Source organism: Gouania willdenowi, chromosome 1 (genome assembly GCF_900634775.1).
Source record: "Gouania willdenowi chromosome 1, fGouWil2.1, whole genome shotgun sequence".
NCBI classification, from domain to species: Eukaryota; Metazoa; Chordata; class Actinopteri; order Blenniiformes; family Gobiesocidae; genus Gouania; species Gouania willdenowi.
This window is the reverse complement of record NC_041044.1, coordinates 2,452,356-2,470,123: the sequence shown is the minus strand read 5'-3', so window position 1 is coordinate 2,470,123 and position 17,768 is coordinate 2,452,356. Positions and strand designations below refer to the sequence as shown.

Here is a 17,768-nt window from a genome sequence, read left to right as displayed (position 1 = left end):
AATAACTCAACCACCATAAACTCCAGAAGTCCAAGAAAAAACCTCTGAATCGGCAGGAAACTCAACCTCGGTCTGCAACCTGAGGGAAACTCAACTGTCAGAACTTTCTGGGCACCTCTAATATCACTCAACATTGAACGGAGCACGCAACCTCTCTTAACCCCCACTCTAAGGGAACGTAGAAATTTGTTCAGAATGGTATTCGGTTACCAAGCATGTATCAAATCAGGTGGACCACTATCCCCCGAAGAGTGCTTTCCCTAGCAAGGTTTATCCTTTTTCTGCACATTAAACCAGGACTTCTTGTTTGAAAAGTAATTGCCTATGTACTCATAGCAACTAATGGGACATTTTTTCTCAGGAAAAATTTGGTACCCCCCCCTGCTGTCGAGTGGCTTTGGGCCGGCCAGACAGTCCGACGCGGTAAGGGGGAGGCGCGCAAAATGAAAACAATGAATGTTGAACTAGGCTGTCTGTCGCAAGCAGCTTCAAAAAGGGTAAGGTACAGATTGTTTACGAGGGTATCGGTCAAAAATGTCAAAATGTAAACTTGGTTGAGGCTGCAGTCCTCAATCTCTGTCTCAATTTTCCTGAAATTGAGTAAAAACAAAAGATAAAAAGAAGAATCGTTCAGAAATAACAAAGGAGAAAAACGTGTGAGCTCAAAAAAATCATGGCCAATAAAAATTAAAACTTCAGCTTCAAAAGCTGAGGCAACAGAGGGCTCTTTCTTCAGCGGATGTAACTATATCTTGCATTGTGGGGGGCCTCCCCTCAACAAGAAAATAAAATGAAAGAAAAGCAAACAAAAACAACCTTATCAGTAACACTATTTTCTTCCCTTTTGTTTGTTCTTTTCTCATAAAGGCAAAAGCAGTGTAAATAAATGAGCAACATAATGAATAAAAGCAAAGATAAATGATGGGCACACATGGTCTCATGTGGCAAACAGAAGGGTTCTGTGTGAAGTTCTGGTGGTCCTGTGTTTCATAGTTATGAATGTGGGTGTGTGACTGTATGTCTGGTCTGTCTGCGTGTGAGAGAATAAATGAAAACAAAATAATCTAGTGCACAGTCAGAAGATAGAGGGGTTAGTATTGTCCTATCGAAGGAGAAGCTTGTTGGCTATTTGCTAGTTGTCCCCCTCCATGCCAAAGTTCAAGGCTAAAGTGATTTAGCACTACTACCAAAGGCTGTGGTGGACTTCTTGTGGCTTGGTATCCTTGTGGCTTTTGAAACAGTGTCTTTTTTTTGGTGAAGATATTCCAGCAGACGTGTGGCCAGTCTGCAGTTGCTGCCCATCATTCAGGCAGTAGTCGTGGCGTTTAACTCGCAACTCATTGGTGGGGGAGTGTCCACTCCGACGCCCACAGGTTCTCAGTCTTTGATGATGGGGCAGGATGTGTTAATCCCAGCATTGGCATGCGGCCCATTCATAGACGATGAAGAGTTGACTTGGGACTGAGCGAGTTATTTCAGCATTGCTTTGCTGAATGGGAGTTGAGTCCTTGAGTCCTGAAAGGTCACAGACCTTTGATTGTCCATTTCCTTCTGATGCTTGGTCCTTTGAATGATGTTGACATTTCATTAGCATAAGAGTTGAAGGTGATTTCATTCTTTCATTGAAGATGTCGTTTCTTCAGGGGGCAACCACAAAGCCAACAGAAACTAACAATTTAAATAATAAAAAATGATAATGATGGTAACAGTAATATTAAAATAAAATAAAATGAAATACTGTATTCATCTGTGTGTGTGTTTGTGTGTGTTGTTCATAGTCATTCTACAGTGAACCCATCATTTATGAAATCAAAATAAAATTTTAAATAAAAATAAAAATAGTGTCTGTGTGTAATGGCACTATTCTGTCGGCAGGGGGAAAGGTGAGAAATCACAATGTTGTGTCACCATGTGACCTTTCACTAAACTGGCCAGTGAGGGGCGCTACCTCTCTCTTGTTTGAGTGTGTGCGTGTGTCTCTCGTGGGTGTGGCTCTCTCTCTCTCTTTGCGTGCGCGTGCGCTGTGCGTGCGCGTGTGCGCCCGTGCTTCCCTCTCTCTCTCTCTGCGTGGGTGCGTGCGTGCGTGTTTGGCTCTCACTCTTTCTCTCTCTTTCTCTCTCTCTTGTGTGTGTGTGTGTGTGTGTGTGTGTGTGAGAGAGACTCTCTCTGCGAGAGGAAAAAACCAAAAAAAAAATCAAGGCGCACAGAAGCCAAAGGCTGACACTTGTCCAAATGAAAGCATTAAAGCCAAACAACCATTCACAAAATAAAAACAAAGATAAAAAAAGAAGTAAAACTCACCGAAAGCATGATCTGAGTTCACATCATACCAAGATTGTATATGCGTATGCATATATTATTTGTTTATTGGGTTGTTCATCTGTTTGATTTCCATTATCAGTGTTTTACTCTTCCGGTACAGAGGTGAACTCCGCTGGGATGTTTTGGAAACTTTGGTTGCCTGTCTATCTGTCTGTGGGTGTCCGAACAAAACCCAAAGTAAATAATGACCAGCCGCACCCGATGCCCCAAACAAAATATCCGAGCCCGAAGAAAAACAGAGGGAACCCACAGCATTATAAAGCAAAGAACTTCAACCATTTGAGCCTTTCTCATGGCAGTCTATTCACTGTCAAAACACAGAACAGCTGAGGATCAAGATCAAAGCTGAAAATCAATACAATGCTTGACTGGTTCCAAAAAAATCAAAACAGAGCGAATATATATGTAAATGAAAATTTATATATATATATATATATATATATATATATATATTTATAAAGGCAGCTTTACCTTAGTCCGAATTGGTGTTTGAGGTTCAACCGATGGTTCGTAATCCAGTCTCTGTCCGGGGGCAGACAGAAGATGGATCCTGTTCGTGACGCCAATTGTTACGGCTGAATTTACGGTTGACCTCATTTGGAGACATGATTTATTGCTCTGGTTGAATGATGGAGTCCAGGAGAAGCATTGATGATTTTATATAAAAAAAGTTTATTCTATTGCTAAGTAAAAAGGTACAAGATGGAACAAAAGAAGTGACCGTCCCGGCCGGAGGTCCGATGATTCAGTGCCACACAGTTCTGATCCAACACGTATATTCCCCTCAGTCCCCCTCCCTCCTCCCCCCAGGAGATAGAGATAGAGAGAGAGGGAGGAGGCGAGGACAGAGGGTGCTTCTTTGGGTCTAAACAACCAGTTCTGTTATCTGCCGGTTGTCATAGAGACGGAGGGGTGTGTGAATGAATGTGTATGGCGTGTGTATGTGTGACATGTGACTGTGTGAGCATTTGAGTGCGCACACAGAGTGCCTATGCGTCCTTGTGCTATTATTGTTTTGGGGAGATATCGTGTGCTCTGAACAAGGCAGTCTGACCCAGAGAAGTTGAAGACATGAAAATCAGACAATGGAAAGTTACCCAAGGCTTAAGGATTAAAATATATGAGTAAATGTATTATTAAGCCTAACTAATAATTTCGCCCCCCACAACCGCTTACGTCTCCTCCGCTTGGGGACACCGCTGGTACGAGGCTCCGCTGCTTCACAGGCCGCTGGATGGAGCTGGCGTAGCATTCCGAGGCTCGATGTCCAGAGTAGTCACATCTAACGGACTATAACTGTTTGATTTGCCTAAATCTAAGATTTCCTGGTGGTCGTATACTATTTTAGAGTAACTACGCTGCAGGTTCACTGTGAAATTATTAGAACTGACTGAGTTATCTACCGATATATATTCATTGGTAACGTGAGCCTCTGCAGCCGCTGCCGACCTCCAAACTTCTATAAGATTTAAGGTGTTCTGCTGTGCATTGGCTTGGTGAAATCCAGGTAGTTGACGATATCAGGATACATAATAGACGGAAGACTCTCCGGGTCGTCATTGATCCAAGACGAGGAAGCCAACTCGTATGGATCTGCACCACCATCCCTGTATGCCTTTGCATCTATAACACATTTTGAGGAGCTTATCTGTGATTTATCCATCGCAGAGTACACCTCTGTGAGCCTCCAACATATAGTGTCAAAAACCGCTTACCTCCAACATGGCCGCGCATCCAGGTTACTGCCCAGAAAGTGACGTTGGTGAAAACCCTCTATACCCTCCGGCTGAGTGCTTGGACACAGCAGGCTCATGCCGACCTGTCGCTGAGCCATATGTGGTTCATGGTACTGAAGCCTCTTTCTCACTCAGCTATGGACACTGGGAGCTTGGAGACAGCGGTGAGAACTCTGTGTGAGAGCAACGCCTCTGACTTTCTCTCCATAGATCAAAATCACAATCACCGCCCCCTTTGCCCCTCCAGCTACAAAGGGCCCTTTTGTTGTTTTGTTTAGATTTCCGTCTCTCTGTCCACCTGTTTACGTAGACTAAATGCATGTAAATGCATTTCCTAAAACATGCATGTGAGGAGATATTCAGTGTCATATTAACATTTCTGTTTGAGTTTATTTTAAAAAGAATAAAAAATTAATGAAATAATTGTATTGCCAGAGGAAGTGATTTCCATGTTTTACCTCCATTTTCTACAATCATGGGAAATCGTAGGCCTTAGATATCCATTGTAATACAAAACACAACTTTATAACCATTGTCTGAGATGGAATGCTTGCATGTCTTTATACTTTAAAACTATAAACTATAATGAAATATTATGTAATGGTTCCCACAGTGTGCCATGCAGAGATGAATGCCATTATGAACAAGAACAGTGCTGATGTGAAGGGTTGCACCATGTATGTGACTTTGTTCCCCTGCAACGAGTGTGCCAAGATCATCATCCAGGCAGGTGAGTGTCCACGCCCTCAAAATACTATCAATTAATAGCACATCCACACACAGCCTGGGATTTACACCCTGGGTACAATCATGTAATGGGGTGTTTTGATGCCAGTCATCATATTAACTGTTAGGAACAAGTTTGTTGCTTTTTAAATTTAAATTGGATAAATATCTGTACTTGGGATAATACGGTACTAGAAAACTGTAATTTCTATTGTATAAATATCACATCTAATGTTATTTAAGTAAAACCTTAACTCAAATTATTTTTTTTCTTCTACAAAATGAGTTAATGCCTCGTGGGCCCAAATGCTTCCGTCGTACACTCAGTTGCATGTGCTCATTCTGGCTCACCTATCTATGCTGTCATAGTTATCATATCATTAATATCTCATCAATACTTCATCACTGACTGTTGACTAATAATTTCTGCCTTTTGTTGCAATCGCTACATACGTTTGTTCCACAGTTATGAGCTGAAGTGCCGTTGTTGTTTTATATTACCTTATATTTAACCAGGTTATTCTTATTTGTAATGACGACCATGAGGCAGAAGACGTAACAAACGCATAAGATGTTTGAATATATTAAAGGTATTGTGGAGGATGTTATTTTGACTTCCAATTCCAGGTGGATTTGAGCAACTAGTCAAGCGTGACCTCGTCGCTCAAAGTTAAAAATGTGAACTTTTTAAGTGACTTCAAGCACCAACTCCCCTGTCTGTAGCGCCGAGTCAGCTTTTCTTCCAAAAGTGGAGAGGGTGTTTCGTTTCTAAACTTTGGGAAAATCCTGCTCTATACCTTTAACATTAATTGTTAATATTTTGTTGTATGTATGCGCAGGACTGAGTAAGATCGTGTATCTCTCTAAGAAGGAGAATGATACGTCTGAGAGGATTGCTGCAGAGAGACTACTGCAGAGGTCAGGAATAGCATACAGGTGAGACTCAGATGAAGCCATGATGACTGAAGAAGAATCCATCCTCAGCTGTTCTTTCATTATTGGCTGTTTGAACTCCTACTGCACAGTGTTGTGATGATGCAGCTCAGAATGTGTTTGTATTAAGGACAAAATAATTAAACAGAAAAGTAGTGCTTCTGTTTCTCTGCAGTTCAGCGTTATTTGTATAGATAATGAAATTGTTAACTCACAATACAGTATAAAAAATGACAAAAAATTCCCAGTGAAGAGAAACAAATGTTTGTTGATGAAAAACAATTTGACTGTAAAAGTGTGAAACAGCGTGTGGGAGTGTTTAGCTTCACAACTAAGGAATGAGAACAAATTTACACTGTATATAACATTTTTTGTTGTATACATTTCCACTACAGGAACCCTTTAAGTTACAGGGGGTCCTGAAAATTTCATGCTGCATTTTAGATCTGCCAAAAAAATAAAAAATGCAGCTTGAAATGTTCAGCACCTCCTGTAACTTAATGAAGGAAAGACAGTAAAGTTGTTATTATTCATGATGTTCTGTATGATATATCATACAACACTAGATACATGTGCTTTAACATGGGAGATGCACTTTAACATGGAGGGATAGACTTTCTATCAGTTGTAATTCACTACGTTAGACCAGCGTTTCTCAAATGGGGGTACGTGTATCCCTAGGGGTACGTGATGGCACTACTTGAGAGAGAGGAAACTAACAAATGAAAGAATTAATATACAAGAGTTTTATCATGTTTACTTTTAGTTAAAAATTATAATTAAAATAACTATTACCAGCAACTCATGAAACGACAACAAAAACACACAAAATGAGGGAAAATACACAATATCACTACAAAATACATAAAAATAACAGAGACACATACAAAACAATATAAGAAACAAGCACACGACACCAAAAACACACACATTTAAATAATACCAACAACACACAAAAATAGCAATAAAAACACAGAAAATGAGACAAAAATATACTGAATAATAAAACGAATCAACAAACAACAACTACATACACAAAATGACACCAAAAACACACAAAAATGATGAAATTATCTTAATTAGAACATGAACTAAAAATACAAGGGTCAGTTTTGGTCCCACATCACGATGGAGATAACAGGAAATGATAAAAACTATACTTCTCAGCAAAATGTAGTCGGACAAAGATGGTACTTGGATTCAAAAGTTAGAGAAAATGGAACTTGAGCCAAAAAAGTTTGAGAACCACTGCGTTAGACGACAGGTAGGATAGAATGAAAGGATCCATAAGGATCAAGACCATCACAAACATGCAGAATCAGTCCAGAAAGATACTTTTTTTTTACATTGCCAGGATCGCTCCAATAAATCTGTTGACTTCACACACACAGCGGATCAAAAATCTGTCCTTTCTCCTTTCAGTCAATGTTAGAGGAGCAAAGAACAGCAGAGTGTGAAACAATGCTGAGACATTACAGTCCAACATGAGGCCGAGAGTTCAGATCATGTAAATCATAAAGTTACGTAGGTCACAGTTTGTGTGACATTCACTGGGAAATATTCATAGGTTTTCTCCATGTCTGCCTATTCAAGGGCCAGTGTTATGAGAATTTCACTTTCTAATGGTTTAGCTACAGTGATATACATCCTCTGGCCTCATTCAGAGGGACAAAGTTGAAAAAGTTCTGTTTCCTTTGTTATTCCACATTTTGTAAAAAATCAGCTCCAAACGGGACAGTTGGATTTTCCCCCCAATATTACATCATAAGGTGGAAACTCCTCCTTCTGACAATCCTGGCTCCTCCTACCCAATAAGAATGTGAGCTCCTCCCTCTCAAACTACCTCACAGGTTAAACACACACTGTGGTTTATTATAAAATATACTGTACGTTGTACTTTATTGTCATATACAGTATGTAAAGCTACATACACAAAATGTGTTCTCTGCATTTAACCCCTTCCTGAGGAGCAGTGGGCAGCCACGATGTAGCACCCAGGGAGGGGTTAGGGTTAGGGTTGATCAACGTCCCACAGTGATGGACCAGGGAGATTAGAACCATGAAAGTGACTTTTCAGAGGCTAAAACTCTGGAAAACAGACAAGTTTGGGAAAATAAACCTTAAATACTGTTGTTGGGGTTCTTAGAACAAAAAGAGATGATTGGAAAATAGCATAATATTCCACCTTTAAAGTTTGACTTGTTTGACAAAGACACAGAATCATTTAGTCAGTGATGTGCATGTATGAGACGTGACCAAAGTCTGTGTGTGTTTCAGGAGGTTGGAGTCCAAGAGGACTGAGATTAAGATTTCGTTAACTGCTAAGGACTACGGCGCCAAGCAACAGAGTGAAAATCCAAATGTCTTAGCTCCAGGAGCGTCTCAACGTGAGGAGGAATCTGATGAGGTGGAAGCTGAGGACGAGTGATGAGATTGAAAGGGACTTTGAAGCTGAGGCTCTTTGCTGCCTCTCTTCTGCCTCCTGCTTTGTCCAAAGATGCTTCGACTTTGGCTGCTTTTGATGTTTGGATCACCTGTAGATTTGCCGCCTCACCCTTTGTGGCCAATTGAAGGTCTTTCTTTGCTGCTCTGACTTTTTCTTTCAAATCATCTTTTTAGTTGAGGAATACACAGATTTATGTTTTTATTCTATTTTTCCTGTGTGATAAACAAATCTCATACTTGTGTAGATTGATTGTTAGATGTGTTTCATTGTCCACATTGACAAAGGAAGACATTGGTGTTGGCCAATCAATGCAATCAATCATTTGCTTTTGTTCAGGGTTTATATTTTATATTCACACATGTTTTACTCTCGTGTTGTTACTCATTGGTTGGTTGTTTATGATTTATTTTCTGCACTAATGCAGCTTCAGGCTCAGATTCTGTTTCTAAAATCCTGGCTGTTTAAAAGTCTCAGAGTTACTGACGCTGGTTTTAAAAATAAAAACTAATAAATGTTTCTAAAGCGTCTGACTTTCTGTTATTTTTGTTTGTGCTGACTGTTCACACAAGTGCTCCTGTAAAGGTGCAGTCTGCAACTCTCAGACCCCTCTCTCCCCCTCCCTCCCTGCTGCTCTCTTGTTCTGCCTCCAAACTTTCAAAAGTCCCCCCCTCAGAGGAGCTAACAAGCTAACATTAGTCCGACAGCAACGTCACAGTAACATGACACGCTCTGTTAAAAGTATATTACTGCAGCGCTTCTCTCTCTCTATGTGCACACACCAGATTCTAGCAGCATCAACAACAGTGTCTCTTACAGCAGCCCACACGGAGGCTGCTACGCCCACACATAAACATCACATGCACTATAAAGTTCTAGTGTAACAATTACAAATCAAAATGTAATGTAAATCAAGCAGCAGTAATTACCTTTCAAGCAGAACAGTCACCAATTCCATCTTCTACTCCTCCAGACTATACACTGTAAAAAAGAAGGCGCTCTAGCCCGGGAAAGGGGCGGGGCCTGTGAGCAACAGCTGTCAGAGAGTCCATCAAACACAATCCTGGCTCTGATTGGTTCTTTTTGCTCGGTCGCGGTGCATTCTGGCAATCTGCCAAAGGCTACAGGAGCAGCAGGGGGTGGGGCTCAATGAGTCTGTTTTTTTCACACAAACTACTAGTTTGATCTAAAACTGTCCATACATAGTGACAGCTTTAGTAAATATGACAAAAAGTCACTTTTATAAGAGTTGCAGACTGCACCTTTAAATGATCTACATCACACACTAACAATGAACAGGCTTGATTCTATTAAATGCTTCATTTCTTTCAAACAAAATGAATTTTTAAAAATGTATTTAAATATTTTGAACCTTCTGCAGTGATGTTCCTGCTGTGAGTTTGAAAATGGAAAGAAAAAATTTCTTACATTCCCACATACAGTTATGGGCCAATAGTATTTAGATTAGATTTCCAGAGCGTGTGAGCCTAGAACATATGCATATCTGTGACTAATCATTAGTGATGTGAACAGTCTATGTTCATAGCTCTAAGCTGATCACATTACAGGGAGCTGAGACATATGCTAAGTAGTTTATTGAACATGTTCCAGACCCAAACACACACTGACTTTGTGACTATTTAGAGGATCTGACATGTCCACCAGATAAATATGATGTATAGCACTCCTCACTAATGTGTCCATATATCAAGTATACATCCAATCAAACTAAAAATTTACAGTGTGACTGTTGAATAATTACGGAAGAATTGGTAAAACTTTCAGAATATTTTTAGACCGAAGTGCGTGGCATGTCCAGAATATTTATTAAAATTAAAGGACATTTTTTTCATTTTTCATGCCTTAATGCGTTTTATCCCCAGCTTAAGTGTGTTCATCATATTTCAACAACTTTTTAGGGTATTATTATAGCCTTATCTCAGAAAAAAAAATCCCCAAATTTTTGAATGTTATTCCTTCCTTATAGCCTTACCCCTAAAGTAGGGTGATTTTCCTTTTGTTTTTACCATTTTTGTGCCTTATTGCATTCTTAGTCCATTTTAAGTATGTGCATTATATTAACAGTTGTTTTTAGGGTCTATTGATGGTCTTAACTAAATTTTTTATTTTTTTATTTCATGCCTTACCTCTGAAGTTGGGTGAACTTTAATTTTTTGCCATTTTTCGTGCCTTCCTGCTTTCTTAGCCCGTTTTAAGTATGTGCATTATAATTACAGTAGAACTACTGTAAATATAATGCATAGAGGTAAGCTTTACCTCCAATTTAGTTTTTTTCTTCTCATTTTTCATGCCTTACAGTGTTTTAATCCCAGTTTAGGTATGCTCATCATATTTCAACTAGTTTTTAGGGTTTTGTGATAACATTAACTAAAAAGAAGAAAAAAAATCAGATTTTTTAAAAACTTTTTTTAACTGTTTTTCATGCCTTACTTCGTTTTAACCCCAGTTTAAGTGTGTTCATCGTTAATGAACTGGTTTTAGGGTTAAAGAATGTGGACCCGCCCTCAAAATGAAAACATTTTGGTTTGTCATATTTTTTTTTACATTTTTATGCCTTACCTCGCAACATTTTTTTCAAAATGCTTCTATTTTTATGCCTTACTATAGCCTTATATAAAAAAAAATAAATTCAAACATTGTTTTACATTTATGCCTTACGATAGTCTTATCACAGAAAAATAAATGCAATTTTTTTTTAACCATATTTATATCTTTCTTTAGCCTTATCTCAGAACAAAAACATTTGGACATTTTTCGATTTTTATGCCTTATCTCCGCAAAAAAATAAAAATTATTTTTCATATCTTTCTTAAGCCTTATCTCCAAATTTTTCCTTCACACCCGAAATTTGTGAGTTTTTTTTTTTTACATTTTTCATGCCTTACTGCGTTTTCACTCCAGTTTAAATATGATCATCATATTTGCACTAGTTTAAAAATAAATAAATAAATACAATAGCGATGAAAATAATAAAACCAATTCTGTTGTTTAAGCTTATTTATTGTTTTTTTTTAATTAATTTAGATTAACCGAGATTAATTAATTACAAAGTCTTTAATTAATTAGATTAATTTTTTTAATCTAGTCCCACCACTAGTATAAATAAACGTAACTTATTTATTAAATGTACGTCTTTGTTCTTGCGAAAAAAAAGTATTTATACATGAATAATATGTTGACATTTATTGAACTATTCTTCATAAAGTCAATCATTTTTTTAAATGACTGCAATTTCATAAAAAGTCTGAAATTATTAAGAAGAGTTTTACCTTTATTGATTTAAGCAGAAAAAAGATTAAAACAGAATCTGACGTCATATACACTGTGTTGTAGATGCTACTAGTATATTGCGCCCTCTGGTGGTCAAAAAAAGACTGCGGTTCATTTATTTTTGTTGTTTTTTTACTCAAAACTTTGCATTTTTTGTGCGTGACCTCTGATTGTGGGTGTTAATCACACTTTTCCATTTTCATGCTTTCAGATTAGTTTTATTTATTCAAATTAAAAAACATAAAGCAAAATGTACAAAGTGCAAAAAAAGAAACAATTTTATAACAATAGATTATGATTCCTTTTTGGAAAAGGTTCAGAATAAAAATCACATTTTCATAGTTTACGTCTGGTTTTCTTAATTTTTTATGCCTTATACTGTGTTTTAATGCTTTTATCAGAATTGCAGTAATTTTTAAGGACTTATATAATCCTTACCTCATCCTATTTATGATGTTTGTTTTACATTTGTATGTGTCACTATTGCCTTACATCTGATTGGGGTTATTTATTCTGCCTTTCTGTAGCTTGAACTCTGTTTTAACATCAGTCTTCTTTCAGCCTCATCTCTGTTTTTTAGGGACGTGCTTAGGGAGAACATGCAAACCTCACACAGATGTGTTTCACTACACCACATGCTGCTGATCCTTTAGTTAAAGAATCTCTCAAACAACAGAACATTTTTCTTCAAAATGTAGCCCCAACTTTTTTTTTTTTTTACATTTAAACCTACTGTAAATTATGAAGTACATCACTTAATAAACTTATTTAAATCTTCTCAGCTTATATTCTCACTGTCCTACACAAACCATTTACACTGATTTTGATTAAACATATAACTACAAATTCTTGCTAAATACGTTTTCAATGTTCATTAAAAAATGTCAAAATATTGGCGTTATTGTAGATGATAGTTGGAAAATATCTTTTTTTTACAGTAACAATTGAAGTCAATGCAAAAAACGTTGTTTTTAAACATCAGCGCTATGTGCAATATGTGTGTTTTTGTCTTAATAACTGAATATAAAATGGAGAGAAAAAGAGGTAAAAAGGGTTCAAAGTGTCAATATTGGCTTAAAAGTGGCAGAAATGTAATTTAAAAAGTAGGAACAATTAGTTTTAACTGGCAAATAATGTTCATGACAAATGGTTAATGTGGTTAAATTGGCAAAAAATAAGCGTGAAATATGGTGAAAAGACAATAATGGGTCAATGGAACACATTGGGCACCAGTGCTTCTTGATATTTGATTCGTCGATGACGTGAACTAAGTTTAACAACTGCCAAGCTAGTTTTAATATGTTTATAGTTTTCTTTTTCTTCATCCTACAGTGTTGTTTTTTATGTTTTGATTTTTTTTTACAGATTAAATAAACACTGTATAACTCACGTGCAATTTCAGAAGCATAATTAGGAGATTTTTGGTGTCCATCCATAAATGCAGCAAAATGATGGTCCATTGTTCTATGAATCTGTGATAACACATTTATTTATTTCAGTGTTTCTCAAATGGGGGTACGTGTACCCCTAGAGGTATGGGATGGCACTACAGGGGGTACTAGAGAGAGAGATATTGGAAAATGAACAAATAGTGTCAGTGTTGGTTCCACCTCAGGTGTGAGATGATAAAAACTATAGAAATAAATTTATTCTGGAGCCACTAAATCAAGGTTTTTTAACCATGGGTTCGGGACCCCATGTGGGGTCGCCGAAAATTTCCGAAAATTTAAATTAGATTTCTGAATTTTTTTAATAATTCTTTTTTAAATAAAATTAAAACAACACACACTCTTAAACAACTGTATTTCTATACTTTCATTTTGTGAAATATGAATCTAATTCAACTAAAATGCAATAAAAAAAATTAAAAAAAAGTTCAAACATGATCAAAAACAAAGTCTAGAAAAAAAATGTCTGGGGTCGCCAGAAATGTTTGATATCAAAATGGGGTCACGATCCAAATAAGGAACCACTGTTACTTTCACTTATTTACAAAATGAGATTCTTTATATTGTGTGTTGGCACTCATTCATTCTATCATTGTGATCTATAGATGTTTTTAAATAATTTTCTAGCAAAATGTTGTAGTTGGACAAAGGGGAGAACCACTAATTCATTTAAATGAATAACATGAGTGCTGAACATGTCTGGAAAGTGGAAAAAATGTGCGGAAAAGGCATTAAAATATGATGTAGAAGTGTCAGAAATGGGAGAAATGTAGCAAAAATACATTAAAAGGAGCAAAAATATGGCAATAAAGTGATGAAAATAGTTCAAATATGTGGTAAGTTTGGTGAAGTTGCAGAAAAAAGGTAAAAACAAGCACAAATGGGCTCAAATTGTTCAAAAAAATGTATTTCAGTTTCTTGAAGGCATGTGGTGACCTCCTCCCAGTGTCTCACAACCCCAAGGTTGAGAACCACTGCTCTAATGTACACTTGGGTGGATTTGTGTAGATTTAAACACGATACACATCGTCCATCTTCAGGAAGAGACAACACAAAGCAATAACAAGAGTGTTTGTTAGTTTCAAGGGTTTTTTATTATTTACTGTAGAAACACTGTACATAAATTACTTTCTCTGAGGCTAATATTGAAGTACGGATATGTGGAATTTCTCAGCATTTAAAAAACAATAACCCTCAAAAAACACGACTCGTCTCGTTTGTCTGACAAAGATGACGCGTTACGTTAACTCTGTGTAAACTTTCTGCTCTTTCCTTTAGAATGATTTCAGTTGTCTGCCAACCAAATGTAAACACACTTACACACACACACACACAATCTCTTCTTTAGAGAGTACAAAGACTCACGATCAATGAGGACATGTCCACGTTCGATCTATTACTGTTACTCGTTAATGTCACTGATGGCGATGCACTTTCTCTTCCATGAGAAACAAGCAAAATCAAAAAAAGCAACCGTTGAGTCACGACTCACCCCCCACCCAACCCCCCTGACCACAAAAACTGGTTTTTCTATTGCAAGCAAAACTACTGCCATTCGGGAAGTCGGGCATCGGTAGTAGCGTCGTCTCTGCCGAGCAACGCCGGTCGCCATATTTGTTTGGGGGAAAACAACGTGTTGACTCCCGTTGTATCAGAAGAGGTTTTTTCACCACGCTGTCGTATGACTAACTTAACTAATTCAGATATAACGTTTTTTATGATTCCAAAAGAGAAAAATTGCAGAAAATGCTGGATTTCCTTCATAGGACGGTGTAAAATGTCTGATAAGGTGAACAAGGGTAAAAACTGGTCCCCAAAAACGTCTCATGCCTGTGTGTGCTCTCTACATTTTATAACGGGTAATAAAAGTCACAAGTGTCAAAGTCAAGGCCTGGGGGCCAAATCTGGCCCTTTAGAACATCAAAGTGGGCCCGCTTGAGAAAGTAAAAATAAAGAAAAAACATGAAACATTTTGTAAATGACCAACTAATTCAGTTGTAGATATCTCAGCCCCTCCAAATACAAAAATTCAATTAAAATCCACAATATTTGGAGAGTTCAGTTTTCCAGTTCATATATCACATATCTGAAAACTGTCAGTTTTTCCAAAACCTGGCAAATTTTCTACGAAATGTCCCCAAATTCCCAAAATCAGGGTAATTTAAGAGAAGATACTACAGGGACTGATATACTCACATACTTTATCAAACTGGTCTGAACTAAAATGAGTTTGACGACCCTGGGGTAAGTGAACAGTTAAGATCTGAAATAAGGATTTTAGGGACATTTCTGTGGTTTTAGTTTTCATTCTAAATGGTAACATGTTATATTTATATCTGTTGTAAAGTACACTACAATTAATGGCATGTAATAATTTTACGTCATGATATTGGCCTCTTCTGGTGTTACTTCATGATGGTTGGCCATTTTATAAGAATACAGAGACATAAATTACTCCACGATTTAAATAAAACCAGTTTTATCATTGGACAACAGAAGCGTATGGTGTTAATTTGGGGAAAAAAATAATAATTTTTTTCTGAATAATGTATTTTTTTGGTTGGTTTTCAGGCAATTTAATTTGATAAACATGTACTTTCAACTTAATTTAAGACACTGGGAGATAGTTTTAAGTATTTAGCATAAAAGCCAGAAAAGTCAGATAAAAATACGTTGAAAAACAGAGGAAAAAAATTTGTCCAAAAAACTAAAAAAATTACTCAGATTTTTTTATTTTCAAGTGAATGCAATACGACATACAGGAAGCATACAAGTACTTTTTCCCCCAGTTCAAGATGGCGCCGTTTATTTACTAGCGCTAACGTCATCTATGACGTAAAGCCCGACTTCCCAAACTCCGGCTCTGTGTGTGACGCGTTGATCCACAGAGAGACGGACCGCACTGGTCCACCAGCGTTAGACTGTCACAGGTTCTAGACCTCGTACAAGCTACAAGCGCACAAGATGAACCAGGAAATCAGGTAGAAAAAACTAAGACAACGTCATCTGAGAGCGTGGCCGACGATCCATCCCAGTGTGGTAGTATGAATAGTGGTGAAGGTAAACAGCATGTAAACAAGTCATTGTTCAGTTAATATCCCTTTTTCCACTGAAGCAAAATGCAAGTTCATTTATTAAAAAAACAAAGCAATCCAAAGAGAAAAACACGGAGTCTCTGAACATTTCAACCAATCAAGTCTTTTTCTCGGAGAGTCCACATCACTTCTTCCATGGACGCAGAACATGCTACAGACACGGACCGTCCACATCTGTAACAACACCGGCCGACAGGAAGTGACACGTTGACTCGATCTGCTCGGGACGCCACGGGCACGGGGCGACGACCGCGGGGGGTGGAGCTGCTTTAAATGCTTGTGTAGTCTGTGATGGCTCCACTCTACGTCCCACTGTTTGACAGCTATAGATAGGTAGCGCACGGAGGAGGAGGAGCTAGGCCGTGGCCCCGCCCACCAAAACCAGGGAAGGGACACACATGCAGAGTGTTGAAAGGCAAACAATAAAGGGAAAGAAAGAAAGAAAGAAAGGAAGAAAGAAAGAAAGAAAGAAAGAAAGAAAGAAAGAAAGAAAGAAAGAAAGAAGGAGAAAAAGCATTTGTTCACAACTGAACTCAGTTGTGTTTTTCATTGATTGTTACGTCATCAATCAGTGTTTAAACCCACTCAGTGTTTAGTGTGGGTGTTTAGTGTTTAGTGGGCAGTTGTTATTGTTTAGTGGGCGGTCCTTAGACAGTGGAGTCTGTGACATCATTGGCGTTGCCAGGTTGGTTCGGTCAGATGATGCCGTTACCTGCGTCCGATCTCGCTCTGGCGTAGGAAGTGCATGTTGTTGCTGCTGTCTGCTAGCTCTGGGTACTGCTCTATGGACAGCACGTAGTAGCCGTCGTAACCCGACACCTTAGCGCTGCTCAGCAGCTGCCGTTTCTCTCCCTCTGTCCACAGCCTCACCCCCTCCTCTCCGTCCCTCACCCGCTGCTGCTCGCGAGCCCAGGCGCTCGACAACGCCCTCTGTCGGGCCTGTTCCAGGATCCGTGCTTTCTCCTCGTCCAGCGTGGTCCCGTAGCGCACGTGGAGCGCCAAGGCGCCGTACTGGAGCTCCACGTCGGCAAAGCGCCGCGTCCTCCCATTCATGACGGTGGTGGACTGCGACACCGTCACGTTGACGCCGTTCTCCAGAGACTTGTGGCCCGAGGTGAGGCGCAGTGTGCTCAGGTCGTTCTCAGGGAGGCTGGTTTTGATGAAGTAGTGCGTGTCGCGTCCCTCCACCGTGAAGTGGAGGTTGTCCAGGTAAAAGGCATTATTCAGCACTGCCGCCACTTTGATGCAGTCCTCGTTGGCGATGTTGAGAGCGTTGGTGACCACTCGGCCCTGGATCACGGCCAGCATCACTCCTCTACCAATCAGAGACTTGACAGTGGCGAACCACAGCCACGGCCTGGTGTGGTCCAAGTGGCGGCGGCTCAGCTGGATCTCTGGCATCCGCTCGAAGGAGAGGAACGACTGGGCCTGACGAGTCACTTCCTGCTGGACGCCTGATATGGTCTGTGAGGATGGAGACAGCAGGAGTTAAAGTCATCAAAGACCAGAGGTGAAAGTAATGGATTACAAGTACTTATGTTAGTGTAAGTAAGTTTCATTTATGGGTACTTGCACTTATTTATGTATATTTCTAAATACTAAATACTTACAGAGTAACGAAACCCCTGCTTTCTGCTGACCTGCCACTAGGGGGAAATTCAAATAATGCCTTGATTATGGGCGGGGCTCTTGACGCAGTAAGACACGCCCACTCAGCCAGCTGATCAGGCCCACAAGCACAGCCCCACAGACGCTATATTACTCACTAACAGTC

General features: G+C 38.8%; 2 protein-coding genes across 11 annotated transcripts in view; one reads left to right on the top strand and one right to left on the bottom strand.

Annotated features, from left to right (window-relative positions):
* Nucleotides 1–8,493, top strand: part of LOC114470249 (deoxycytidylate deaminase-like) — a 29,084-nt gene extending 20,591 nt beyond the window's left edge. For both annotated transcript variants that reach the window (XM_028458316.1, XM_028458325.1), the window contains exons 5-7: nucleotides 4,672–4,788; nucleotides 5,624–5,720; nucleotides 7,995–8,493. In XM_028458316.1, the coding sequence (XP_028314117.1) occupies nucleotides 4,672–4,788; nucleotides 5,624–5,720; nucleotides 7,995–8,145 (365 nt within the window). In that variant the 3' untranslated portion in view covers nucleotides 8,146–8,493. The remainder of the gene's footprint in view (nucleotides 1–4,671; nucleotides 4,789–5,623; nucleotides 5,721–7,994) is intronic.
* Nucleotides 8,494–13,983: 5,490 nt separating this feature from the next.
* tenm3 (teneurin transmembrane protein 3) overlaps nucleotides 13,984–17,768 on the bottom strand; it is a 543,864-nt gene continuing 540,079 nt past the window's right edge. For all 9 annotated transcript variants that reach the window (XM_028461276.1, XM_028461268.1, XM_028461285.1 and 6 more), the window contains one exon: nucleotides 13,984–17,458. In XM_028461276.1, coding sequence (XP_028317077.1) covers nucleotides 16,703–17,458 — 756 coding nt within the window. In that variant the 3' untranslated portion in view covers nucleotides 13,984–16,702. The remainder of the gene's footprint in view (nucleotides 17,459–17,768) is intronic.